This window comes from Littorina saxatilis, linkage group LG1, assembly GCF_037325665.1.
Source record: "Littorina saxatilis isolate snail1 linkage group LG1, US_GU_Lsax_2.0, whole genome shotgun sequence".
NCBI lineage: Eukaryota > Metazoa > Mollusca > Gastropoda > Littorinimorpha > Littorinidae > Littorina > Littorina saxatilis.
Genome location: NC_090245.1, coordinates 37,415,944 through 37,429,180, shown reverse-complemented (window position 1 = coordinate 37,429,180; position 13,237 = coordinate 37,415,944). Strand labels below are relative to the sequence as shown.

The following is a 13,237-nucleotide window of genomic DNA, read 5'->3' as shown; positions in this document are numbered from 1 at the left end:
CTCATGGCCCGTACGTCCTACCCTGAGAGCACAGGGGGGAGGATTTTCCGGGATCCCACCCGGAGCCAGTTTGGTCCGCGGCCGCAAGCGGCTGATCTCCATATCTGAAGACCGTTCCCCTATCCGCCACCCGGGGACGCGCTGGGTTGGGGGTGGTCGCCCCACTGAAAATCCCACACTGGGTTAAGAAAGATCAGCCTGTCCCAGAAAACCACCTGCCCATTCTGACTGTCCCAAAGGATCCCTGACAACAAATATTCTATACAATTCAGCATTCCATGGCGACCACCTGTCTTAAACAACCACTTTTGGTTGGTCCCTTGGGTGGTTGTTAAAAATAAGATTTGACTGGAATAGACACGGTTGTGTTTTGTCTCTAGGGGATGTGGACTTATTGTTTTCAAATCTTAGCCTTATTTATTCAAAACTATACATGGGTGAGTCAGTATCAGTACTAGCAGTCAAACACAGTCTGTTCATGCACAGATCCTGTTTGTAATAATGAGTCAGCTTCATTTGTCCCTGTGACTTTCATAGTGACGTCAGCCAGCTGTGATTGTATCCTATTTCCCTGCAATATTGATTATTATCAGCACACCCATCCTGCCATCTGTTGCACTAAGCACTCCATTTGTGTGTGTGTGTGTGTCTGTGTGTGTGTGTGTGTGTGTGTGTGTGTGTGTGTGCATGCGTGTGTGCATGCGTATGTGTGCATGCGTATGTGTGTTTGGGAGAAATGTGCTTTTTGGTGTGTGTGTTTTTTTCCAGTTGACCAATGTGCACAGCTGCTGCTCTCTTGAATATTTTACACAAGCATTTAAATTGCATCATTATGTTTCAGATATCCCTGAAAGATTTTCGATTCAACCACAAGTTCAAGGAGGCCTGTCATAAATCTGTACAGAAATTCTGCAAAGGAAAAATTACCAAGTGCGTATCCTGAAACTCGAAACCCTTTGATAAGTATTTCATTCATTTAATGATTTTGCCTGTAGCGCTACTTCCTTCTTGCTAAAGCATGAAAGCACCCAATGCTGATGTTTTCTAAATCTGAAAAAAATTAGATGCAACATTTATGAATAAGACTAGTGTTGTGCTTGTTAGACAAACTGTGATTTCCTAGCAGACAGAGGGGGGGTTTGGAGGGGCATGTGTGTGTGTATATGTATGTATGTGCATCTTTCTTCTTTTCGCTGTTTGTTTAGTGCTGAATGGTAAGATTTCACAAGAGTTGTGTTGACAATTTGCGTTCAGGTACGATGTTGTTAGCTGCCTGAGTGAACATGTTCGCAATGACACGCTGCTGGAGAAAGCACACAGAGTGGAAGTCACCTGTCGCAAGCAGCTGAAAGCTGAGCTCTTGCAAAGGGTAAGTCTTTGTAATGTTATCTGGAAGGAGGTGTGAGTAGGAACATTCTCCATGGTTACTCCCTTTTGAATTAGGCATGTATCAAAAGAATAGATTGCAGATGCAGTGCTCATTATGCAGTTTGCCCACTTGTATTAGGTGCTTCAAGCCTGAGAGGAATGTTGAAGGGTGTTGATTATTCCTTGCTTATCCTACATGCGTGAAAGAGATCACCCATGTCATAACTAAATCGTACACTCACACGTTGGTATATCATGTAAATGAGTTTGTGTCAAACTAGTGAACACCCCCGTGTCCACGCATGCGCACGATAAGGATCCCAAGCTCACAGCAAAAGTCTCAGAGTTAGGAAACATGAATATATGTAAATGCAGGAAAAAGGAGTAAAATATATTGGGTAGCGCCGTAATGTATAGCAGCTCGCTTTCTCCAATGAGAAAGCAGCCCGAATTTCAATGGGGGTAACCTCACAGGACGTTATAAAATGTTATCCATATCTTATCGTTATGTAAGATAAACAGAATACTACATGGCTTGCTGTGTCGTAGAAAATTTACACTCGTAGCTTTTTCAAATACAGAAAAGCTTGCTATAGCTCGCATTTCAATATTTTAAAAAACAAACTCGTGTAAATCTTGAATGATACAGCAAGCCATGTAGTATTCTCTATTTGGCCGCCACCTGGAACATATTTTGTTGCTGCTCTGTGCACAGTATGTACATGATCACAGGCAGATTTGTCAGTGGCAACTTGCATGTTTTTGTCAAAGTTATTTTTCTTCACTATAGCTTCAGTCACACACGCGATTCAATCGTTGAGATTCAATCGCACGATTCAATCTTGAGCCGATCGCACATCACATCGTAGGCCATTGACCCGTCACACGATGAACGATAGACTAACGATTGACGAACGATAACTCCACGCGAGCGGGGCGGAAGTGACGTGTCACAGTGAACACGGCAAACGCGCTTTGCGAGAGCAGACGCTAATGTTCGAACATCGCTCTACCTTTCTGAAAAATACCTTTCAGCATTTCGCCTTTGCGAGAAATAAAGTTTCCAGACAGTTGCAATTAATGTTTCCCGACCGCTGTACACGCCTAAAACGTCTCCTTTATATCTGAGTAAGAAACTGTTCTTCCAAAAAGTTTTGAATCGACGAAGAGACGCTGTCCGCCATTATTTTACGTCACGGCGTGAAGGCCGCAACAACGCGTTCTGATTGGCTCTGCCCCTGCGATTGACTGACGACTGGGTCGCAGGAATAGAACAAGGTCTATAGCTCAAAGCTACGAGGGAATCACTGAGTCGCAGACTTGTCGTAGCTATTTTCCACGACTCGGTCGCCCGTGTGACAGGGGAAATCTCACGATTGTATCGCGTGTGTGACTGCCCTCTATGTGAGGTAAATTGACATTTATATCTGCCTTAATTTTAGGGGGAGAACATCAAATTGGACCCTGAACTGGAGAAAAGCTGTTCGGATGATGTTGAAAGTTACTGCAAAAACGTCAGCCCTGGAAACGCAAATGTAAGTTTTTCTCTTTTGAATAAAAGGCACTGGATATCTTTGATATTCAGTGCTCTTGAGAAAAGAACCATCAAGTTAATAATAATAATACTGATAAAATAATAATAATACAGCAGTCCCTCTCATGAACGGACACCCTTGGGCCATAGCAAAACTGTCCGTACATTGCAGGTGTCCGGTCACGGGAGGGATGACCACACCACCCCCTCCCCCATACACTCACACAGAGACACACAAACAGCAGGATTGAGTCTATGCTAATCACTTCTTGTGGCTACTAAACAATAACAATAAACTCATAATACTTCTTTAAATGTTCTGTAAAAATGATTTGTATGAAAAGTGTTGAAAAGAAGAGATAAAATAAATCCTCAAGCCAGTGAACACTGCACTCACCATGCACTGACATACGAAAGCAGCCACACAAACACAGCACAGAGGAGCGTGTGCAGATGCTTTGCAAGAATAAGCTTGAAAACCAGTTTGAATAAATAGCAGCAGAGATAGAGCTGCATGTCATAATCATGTGACAACTGATGCTTGGAAATTGTGTGGAAGAGTACACCTCTCTATTTCTCTCCAATGCTCTTCCTGCTGACATGCAGTGACACCGGACACCCCACAGAGTTTAGCCAGCTACCCCTCCACCCCCCCCCCCCCCCCCTTCCCTCTCTCTCACTCCCTCCAGCCATGTTCTGTTTTGGGCTGTGGCCAGAGAGGCCAGCTGCACTGTTCACTCAGAGCAAAACCAGTTGACTGTGTCGTAACTTTTGACAAAGCAAGACAACTGAAGGGTTCATAGATTAGGCAACCGACTCACTGGTCAAGGCTGAGGGGAAACAAGAGTATCTTGTCAATGAAAGAGGTTACACACAGACACACGATGCTGAGAACTGTGGCCGGTTTTTCACTCTCTTTCGCTCAGGACCTTCATCGACTGTGGTTTCTGTTGTTTACGTCCAACAGACAAGAATAAAGAGCACAGTGCAGTTTCATGTTGGCATCTTCGCATGTACTCCACTCCCGACCAAAACTACCCCCCCGCCCCCTCCTGATGGTTACACGTGCACTCAAGTTATCAGTGACTGTCATCACACCATTGCTGCTATGATCTTTGTACCAAGAGCCGGACTGCTCTGTTATCGATTTTGTTGTGGTGAAAATTTGACGATGGTCTGTCTGTACATTGGAGGTATGACCTGCTGTTGGGACCGAAAATGAGTGTCCGGGTCCACGTTTTGCAGGTGTCCGTTTAAGGGGGGGCAAATATAGAAGGAAAACACTCCGTGCCGAGCAAATGTGTCCGTACATGACAGGTGTCCGCTCATGCCGGGGGCCGTACATTGCAGGGACTGCTGTAATAATAATAATGTTAACAATGAAAGCTTATGTAGCATTAACCACAAAATTAGTTTGCACTCTGCTCTGTACAACACCACCAAAGAATCTATACAATATTTCAACACAGTTAGCATGTAAGTTACGGCATAGTAAACAAAAACAATACAAAATCCCCCTACCTCCCTTCTTGCTGCTTCTCTCACATACACGCACATATAAAAACAGACTCCAACGCGTGTATGCACACGCATGCACACACACACACACGCACACCATTACGTTCAGTTAAAATTCCATTTCTATTCAGATTAACTTGAAATATGGTTCTGAGGGCAATTCAAAGGAAATCTGCTGTTACTCTTCGTGTCCGTGTACATTGCCTCCTTGACTTAACACTTTCTACCCCACTTATGTTGACCAAGTTCTTTTTGGCCGAGACCAGCTGTGCTGCAGCAGGTCACTCAGAATTGTAGTAACTGTGTATCAACACGCTAGAATGCAGGCGTTAGATGGACGTTACAGTGAGCGACTGAAGCTAACAGTCTGAGCGGATATATCCGTATCTGGTCATATAGAGCCATATGAGTGGGTACGGATATATCTGTACCTGGGAGACAATGAGTTAACCCTCTGCACTCCGGAAGGCCCGGGACAGCCCGCGAAAAAAGTGCTGTGCCGATTCTGTAACGCCTGATATGGCCCGCAGAACACTGCATTGGATTGTGGGATAGACCAAAGCGAAAGTAGGTCAACACGACCTAGTGTTCTGCGGGCCATATCGGGCGTTACGGAATCGGCACAGCACTTTTTTCGCGGGCTGTCCCGGGCCTTCCGGAGTGCAGAGGGTGTTGTTGCAGTTTAATGGAAGATATATTTCTTCTGTCTCAGGTGCTGGAGTGCTTGAAGAAGAATAAACAGCAGCTGTCGAAACCCTGCCACAAAATGCTGTTTAAGAGAGAGGTGAGTACTCTACGGCTGTTTTTGCCTTAGTTTGTGATACAGTTGTATCCCCCTTTTAAAACTTAGGGTCTTATAATGGATGCGAGGGGGGGGGAATGGTCTTAAAAGGGAGGTATATTTACAGTGACAAGGAACAGCATATCTGAGAACTAGAGGAATACCCGGCTTCACCGGGGTGAATCGCGAGACAGAGACAGACAGCGTGGCGGTTCACCACAATCACCTTTGAAGGCGAAGTCCTCTCAAACGGGATTGAGAATTTTAGAGCTTATTTCTAAGCCCTATATTAACTGTTATGGCTTCTCAAAGGCCAGAACATACAGACAGACAAAAGCCGCCAGACCCCATCACAAACAGAACTCTACAATCCACCCACAGGTGTTGCCTCCACACACACACACACAGAAGCCGTATATATCTATCTATATATATAAATATATAGAGATAGATGACAGTGGATTTTTCGATAAATAGATTCGACCTATGCACTTTTACAGTGAGGACAACTTACGGGTACATGCAAGGAAAGCCCACAACTTCTAAGGCGAACAACTCTGCAGAGTCTGCTGTGAAGGGCGACGGTAGTCTCCCTGTCACACTCGACCCCCTTTGAATGAACTTTGTCCCCAAAGTTCCGAACCATGGACCCGCCAAGCTTAGGTCCCTCCCAGGTGGAATGGGAACAGCACGAAAATGATTCAGTGGCCTGAACATTTCATGTCGAGTCCCATCGCTGTCGACGACGCCAAATGTAACCGAGTGCCGAAACACCACAATCACCTTTGAAGGCGAAGTCCACTCAAACGGGATTGAGAATAACTGTTATGGCTTCTCGAAGGAAGGCCTGAACATACAGACACACCAAAGCCGCCAGACCACATCACAAACAGAACACACACAGAGAGAAGCCGTATATATATATATGTATATCTATATCTATAAATATATAGAGATAGATGACAGTGTATTTTTCGCGTGGCTATAAATTGATTCGACCTTTTCACTTTTACAGTAAGGACAACTTACGGGTGCAATGAAAGCGTTCTGGACCGTGCAGTGACATTCTAAAAATAGTAACGTAGTAACGGGAATATGGATTGACGCCACACGAAGGAAGGGAGATAAACGCTGAAAACACTGGAGAAGATAAGGAAGAGTTACTTGGAATGGATCCAGAGAAAAACCAAAATCGGTTCAGCGCACAGCGCTGAAAGCACGTGTTGAAATATCTCATCGAGCAGGTTGTGTCCGGGGTGTTGCTGAATATGGCCACCAAATTTGAAAGAGATCCATCGAGAACTTTGGCCGTGCATCGCGGACACACACACACACACACACACACACACACACACACACACACACACACACACACAGACACAAGTCGTATATATATATATATATTGATTGATTGAAGGTAGCAGAATCAGCTGAAATTTGGGTATTTTTGTTCCAAATTTGTGTTTTCAGTTTGATTTGGTTGTTTGAGTTAGAATTTGGCCCAAATCATCAACACATACCTAATTTTCAGGAAACATATTATAATGTTGCCTATCTTTACTGGTTTTCTCACAAAAATGAATTTAAGAAAAAATGTCAAATCAATTTACGGAATTGCGATATTCTTACTTAATTGTTTTTAGGTCCTATCTGCCTCAGTTTTTAAGCTACATCCTTCATATTTTGACACAATCTTGTTTACACTATTTTAAAGCTTTTTTTATATCAGATTTTGAAAATCTTTTGTGGTTTTGGTTTGCTGGATCCTTAATTATATTTGCGAAATTATTTATATTAATGAAAATCAAATATTCAAATATTCAAAAGTATCAGACTTACCAACAATTTGGTATGACAAAAGCTAGATATACATGTTCTCTTTGGTTGGACCAAGTTTCATGCATATTCTTTGACATTTAGAGAAACAGTGACACAAAAACCTAAAAAAGCTTGAAATCTTGACAAACGGAATACATTGACCAGTCGACATGCTGAACTCAGTTCACGCAGAAACACACTCAAATAAAACACTTCAGTGATCCATGTGCTTAGGGCGCAGCCATATTGAAACTGTAGTTACTTCCCTCTAGAGTTTTGTCTAATAAGACACTGGTTGTACAGGGAGGTCATATAATATGACGAATAATATTGCAGTATTATATGGCCATGTTGTTTTTTGGACCAGATTTCATGCACCCTTGGTCTCTTAGATTGCAAATTACCAAAAGACTACATAAAATTGTGCAGAAATATTTAGGGTATAGCTGCAAACATGATTTTTCTAAATAAAAAGTATAATCACAATATTGAGCTTAAAAAAACCGATTAAATTACATATTCTTACTCCGAATCACATATAGCATTGACACAGTCTAGGATGCTAAGGTCTGAAAAGGCTACCCGTCTTAAACAATTTTAAAGGGAAGCAACCCAACCACAAAAAGTGTAAACGTAGCCATGGTAATGACCATACACCCGGGGAGTTACCTCCCATTGGTGTATGCTACGTCACAACCACTACTCAACACGTGGTCAACATCATACGACTTTTTCAGCTCTGAGGATAAGGGTGTTGAATTTTTTGGCTCTCGTGGCTATGCTGTTTGGTGTTTGTTATGACACCCACCGGCCACTTACCCGTCTTACTTGCCTCCTGCTTCGTAGTTGGTGAGCTCTTTCCTTTTTGGTCATTATTTTGACAGGAATGTTGTTTTAGTTGCTGACTTTTCGTCCGTTTTTGGACTTGTACATTTTTTCAGTAACTATTGTTGGCCTCCATTTTTGTTTGTCAGTATGGCTGACAGTGATAAAATGTGGTAAGGCCGATGTCATGTTTAGGTAAACATAATATTACCTTCTTACTTGCCTTCTGCTTTGTTAGTTGGTAAGCTCTTTCCTTTTTATATTTAGTCAAGTTTTGACTAAATATTTTAACATCGAGGGGGAATCGAAACGAGGGTCGTGGTGTATGTGCGTGCGTGTGTGTGTGTGTGTGTGTGTGTGTGTGTGTGTAGAGCGATTCAGACTAAACTACTGGACCGATCTTTATGAAATTTGACATGAGAGTTCCTGCGTATGAAATCCCCGAACGTTTTTTTCATTTTTTTGATAAATGTCTTTGATGACGTCATATCCGGCTTTTCGTGAAAGTTGAGGCGGCACTGTCACGCCCTCATTTTTCAACCAAATTGGTTCAAATTTTGGTCAAGTAATCTTCGACGAAGCCCGGGGTTCGGTATTGCATTTCAGCTTGGTGGCTTAAAAATTAATTAATGACTTTGGTCATTAAAAATCTGAAAATTGTAAAAAAAAATAAAAATTTATAAAACGATCCAAATTTACGTTTATCTTATTCTCCATCATTTGCTGATTCCAAAAACATATAAATATGTTATATTCGGATTAAAAACAAGCTCTGAAAATTAAATATATAAAAATTATTATCAAAATTAAATTGTCCAAATCAATTTAAAAACACTTTCATCTTATTCCTTGTCGGTTCCTGATTCCAAAAACATATAGATATGATATGTTTGGATTAAAAACACGCTCAGAAAGTTAAAACAAAGAGAGGTACAGAAAAGCGTGCTATCCTTCTTAGCGCAACTACAACCCCGCTCTTCTTGTCAATTTCACTGCCTTTGCCATGAGCGGTGGCCTGACGATTTCATAATTACTTTATTGTCCCATCGCTGGGAAATTCGGGTCGCTTCCTCCCAGTGGAAAGCTAGCAGCAACGGAGTCGCGCTACCCAGGTGTCTGCGTGTTTAGGTGTATTCAGCCACCTGCACTTATGGCAGAATGACCAAGGTCTTTTACGTGCCATTGTGATGACACGGGGGTGGGACATGGCTTCCGTCTCTGGGTCTGCACATAAAGTTGACCCGTGTCCGTCCCGGCCCGAATTCGAACCTGCGACCTTTCGATCACAAGTCCAGTGCTCTACCAACTGAGCTACCGGGCCCCCGGTACGAGTAAAATGGCATTGCGTTCAGTTTCATTCTGTGAGTTCGACAGCTATTTGACTAAATATTGTATTTTCGCCTTACGCGACTTGTTGGTCATTAGTTTGACAGGAATTTCGTTGTTGCTGAATTTTTTTTCCTTTTTGGACTTGTAAATGTTTCCAGTAACTTATTGTTTGGCCGCCATTTTGTTGATCAGCATAGCTGACAGCGTTATATCATGGCAAGGCTTTAGTCATCGATCTACCAGACCGTTGGTACTTGTTGTTGTTTCGGACTAAGCATGTAATACTGTTGTGTCCGTTACTAATTCTGCCCCAAACGAACATGTGGTTGGGGGGCAGTGACAGACGCGTTCTGGTTTTGGCCAAACTCAAGAAGGCTCTTGATTTGGCCGCGAAGTTAACTTCCGGTTTTTCCCTGAGAACACTTGTCTCGGGAGTCTTATGGCTGGTCGGCTTCACGGGTTTCCGTTTATGCTTACCAGTCTTGTTTTCTGTTTTGGGTTTTTGATTCATATTCAATTACCTACCAGCAGACTGATCTGCAAACACTCTGGCTTTTAGCCATTTTGTTTATGGTCACCAGTCACACCAGGCTTCGACCACTGTGATTTCTGCACTTCCGGTGGCTTGCGCACAATCGTAAGTCGCTGCTTCCTCGTACTACCTCTCTCTCTGCGTTCGCATGGACTGGTAGAGGATAACTGGCGACCATCTCTTTTTTTGAGATTTTCTCATCGAGTTGGACTCTGGTACCTTGTACTCAGGTGTCTCTCTCTCTCTCATTGGTGGAGATTGGTCACTCTTTTCTTGAGCTGACTTCTATCTCTCAGGCCTTTCGGGCTTCACTCCATCCCATACTTTGGCATGATTGTCTTACGGTCACCTCGAGGGTTTGTCCTTCTCAGTTCGGAGTGGACAACCTTACGCACGGATCGTTCCAGGGCATGGGCATTTCCTTCCAATAGAAGGGGGGGGGGGGGGGGCAGCTTGTCTTTCCCTCGACTCGGCTCGGGTTTATTAATCCAAGGCTTGGGTCTCTTCCCCCAAGGCTTGGGTCTCTTCCCGGGCCGTTTTATGGTCCAGGAGATTGGAAGAAGTGCTGGGCACAGCTTATGATGACAAGGCCCCCAAAAACATACATAGCATCTTGACCTTGCTTCAAGGTCAAGGTCGCAGGGGCCATAAATGTTGTCTAAAAACAGCTATTTTTCAATTTTTTTCCATTTTCTCCGAAGTTTTTGAGATTCAATATCTCACCTATATATGATATATAGGGCAAAGTAAGCCCCATCTTTTGATACCAGTTTGGTTTACCTTGCTTCAAGGTCAAGGTCACAGGAGCTCTTCAAAGTTGGATTGTATACATATTTTGAAGTGACCTTGACCCTGAACTATGGAAGATAACTGTTTTAAACTTAAAAATTATGTGGGGCACATGTTATGCTTTCATCATGAGACACATTTGGTCACATATGATCATGGTCAAGGTCACTTTGACCCTTATGAAATGTGACCAAAATAAGGTAGTGAACCACTAAAAGTGACCATATCTCATGGTAGAAAGAGCCATTAAATTACATATTCTTACTCCCAATCACATATTGCATTTGACTACGTCTGAGATGCTAGGTACTGAAAACGCTTACCCATCTAACACAACAAGGGGAAGCAAACCCATCACCAAAAAGGCAAACGTAGCCATGGTAACGAGAGGGTATCCCGGGAGTTACCTCCCCTCTAGTGGATACCACGTCACTTCCTACCACAACACGTGGCAACGCATACGATTTTCAGCGTCTCATGAGAGAGGTTGAAATTTTCGCTCCGTGGCTGCCAGGTGTGAGTTCCTCACAGGCCGGCCACGTTACTCGTCTTTCACCCGTGCGGGCTTCTTTTGGTGAGCCCGTTCTTGTTTGTTTCTACCAACTTTTTTGCTATGTTTAGTTACTGACGTTTTCGTCCTTTGGGACATGTTTGTCAGTGACTTTGTGCGTTTTCGCCATTTTGTATTCTGGTCAGTGTGTTGACTGTGACATTTTGGTGTGTTAGCCTCCGCTTGTCTACTCTAGTAGTTTGCAAGCGTGGTGTTTGTGGTTCTTTAAACATTGTGTGTTACTGAGCTTTCTGTCCGTTCGGACTTGTGTTTGTCAGTAATTTTTCGTGTTGTTCGTTTGTTTGTTGGTCAGCTGGGCTGACCCCGATAAACGGAGAGAATCTTACGAGTTCGGTCGTAGGCCGCTACTCTTGGTATAGTGCTAGTTCTGTGTGTTCTAGCGTTACTATCGTTTCCTCCTTTGCTCTGGTTGGAGCAGGGGGAGTGTGTGTCCGCTTTGTTTCAGTCCCTCGTTCCAGCGATCCGCTGATAGTGTACGAGGTTATGCTGCGCTCTGTTGTTTCCGGCAGTGCCGCCCTTCCGTTCTGCGGTGGGGGATGTGCTGTCACTTGCTTACCTGGCGTGCCTTCCGGTTTCCGGATTTCAGGTTCCTGCCTCAGCGGTTTCCGCCTCCTCAGGTGGACTCTCAAGTAAGTAGAGCTGGTCCGACTGCCCTGGTGAGGCGACGGGACATTCCCTGCTGGGAAACAGCTCACATGGGCAGAGTCACTACCTGCACTCTGCTGGTCGGCCGGCACCACCTTACGAGGCTTGGGTTGGTTGACCAGCAGGGGTGGTTTGCTGTCAGTTGGCACGTTCGCCTGTCACAGGACCGCGCAACTGTTGACTGGCAGCGGCGACCCTTCCCGGTTTCGGCCGGGATAAACACAGCGGTGGCTTGCCGCCGGCCGACATTTCCGCCTGTCTCAGGACCGCGGAACTTGTTGACTGGCAGCGGCGACCCTTCCCGGTTTCGGCCGGGATAAGCACAGCGGTGGCTTGCCGCCGGCCGACATTTCCGCCTGTCTCAGGACCGCGGAACTTGTTGGCTGGCAGCGGCGGCCGTTTCCGGTTTCGGCCGGGATAGACTGGCCCTCGGGTTTTTTGGCTTCCGGCCTCAGTCTATTCAGTCTTCGTTTCCGCTGTCGGCGGTTTCGGCGGCTGCATTTCCGGTTTCGGCCGGAAGCATGGGTCCACCTACACACGTACGCTGTAGTGACGTGGTAGGAGGGACCGCAGACTGGCCTCCGGGCTTTATGGCTTCCGGCTTCAGTCTATGCAGTCTTCGTTTCCGCTGTGGCGGTTTCGGCGGCTGCATTTCCGGTTTTTTACTGGAAATATAGGTCCACCTACACGCGTATGCTTCTGCTGCGGTGTAGGAGGGACCGCAGACTGGCCTCCGGGCTTTATGGCTTCCGGCCTCAGTCTATGCAGTCGTCGTTTCCGCTCTTGTGGTTCCGGCGGCTGCGTTTTCGGTTTCGGCCGGAATTATAGGTCCACCTACACACGTACGCTGCAGCTGCCGTGTATGGCGGGACCGTAGACTGGCCTCCGGGCATGATGGCTTCCAGCCTCAGTCTTTGCAGTCTTTGTTTCCACGGTGGCGGTTTCGGCGGCTGCGTTTTCGGGTGGTTTGCGGCCAGTTAACAAGAACTCCTGTTGCAGGTTCGGACTTTGTTGACTGGCAGCGGCGGCCGTTCCCGGTTTCGGCCGGGATAAACGGTTCCGGTTTCGGCCGGAAGTATAGGTCCACCTACACACGTACGCGGTAGCGGCGGTGTACGGGGGATCGCAGACTGGCCTTCAGGCTTTATGGCTTCCGGCCTCAGTCTATGCAGTCTTCGTTTTGGCGGCGGCGGTCTCGGCGGCTGCGTTTTCGGTTTTGACTGAAAGCGTAGGTCCACCTACACAGGTTCGCTTTGACGCTCGGTTTTGGGTGGACCACACACGGGCCTTCGGGCTTTCTGGCTTTGGCCTCAGCCTCTGCAGTCTTCGTTTCCGTCGTGACGGTTACGTCGGCTGCTAGCCGGCTTCGGCCGGGTTTGCTGTTCTTCTTCTTGGCAATTCCTTTGGATGGCAGGGTGAAGGCAACAGTGTCTGGCGATAGGCCCTCCTTCACTTGTACGCCCTGTCGTTGGTGGTAGGATGGGCCGCAGACTGGCCTCCTGGCTTTATGGCTTCCTGCCTCAGCCT

General features: G+C 45.5%; 1 protein-coding gene across 1 annotated transcript in view; it reads left to right on the top strand.

Moving 5' to 3' along the window:
• Window positions 1-13,237, top strand: part of LOC138968763 (Golgi apparatus protein 1-like) — a 73,843-nt gene that overhangs the window by 32,835 nt on the left and 27,771 nt on the right. The window contains exons 14-17 of the mRNA XM_070341411.1: window positions 842-930; window positions 1,255-1,369; window positions 2,811-2,903; window positions 5,133-5,204. Of these exons, the coding sequence (XP_070197512.1) occupies window positions 842-930; window positions 1,255-1,369; window positions 2,811-2,903; window positions 5,133-5,204 (369 nt within the window). The remainder of the gene's footprint in view (window positions 1-841; window positions 931-1,254; window positions 1,370-2,810; window positions 2,904-5,132; window positions 5,205-13,237) is intronic.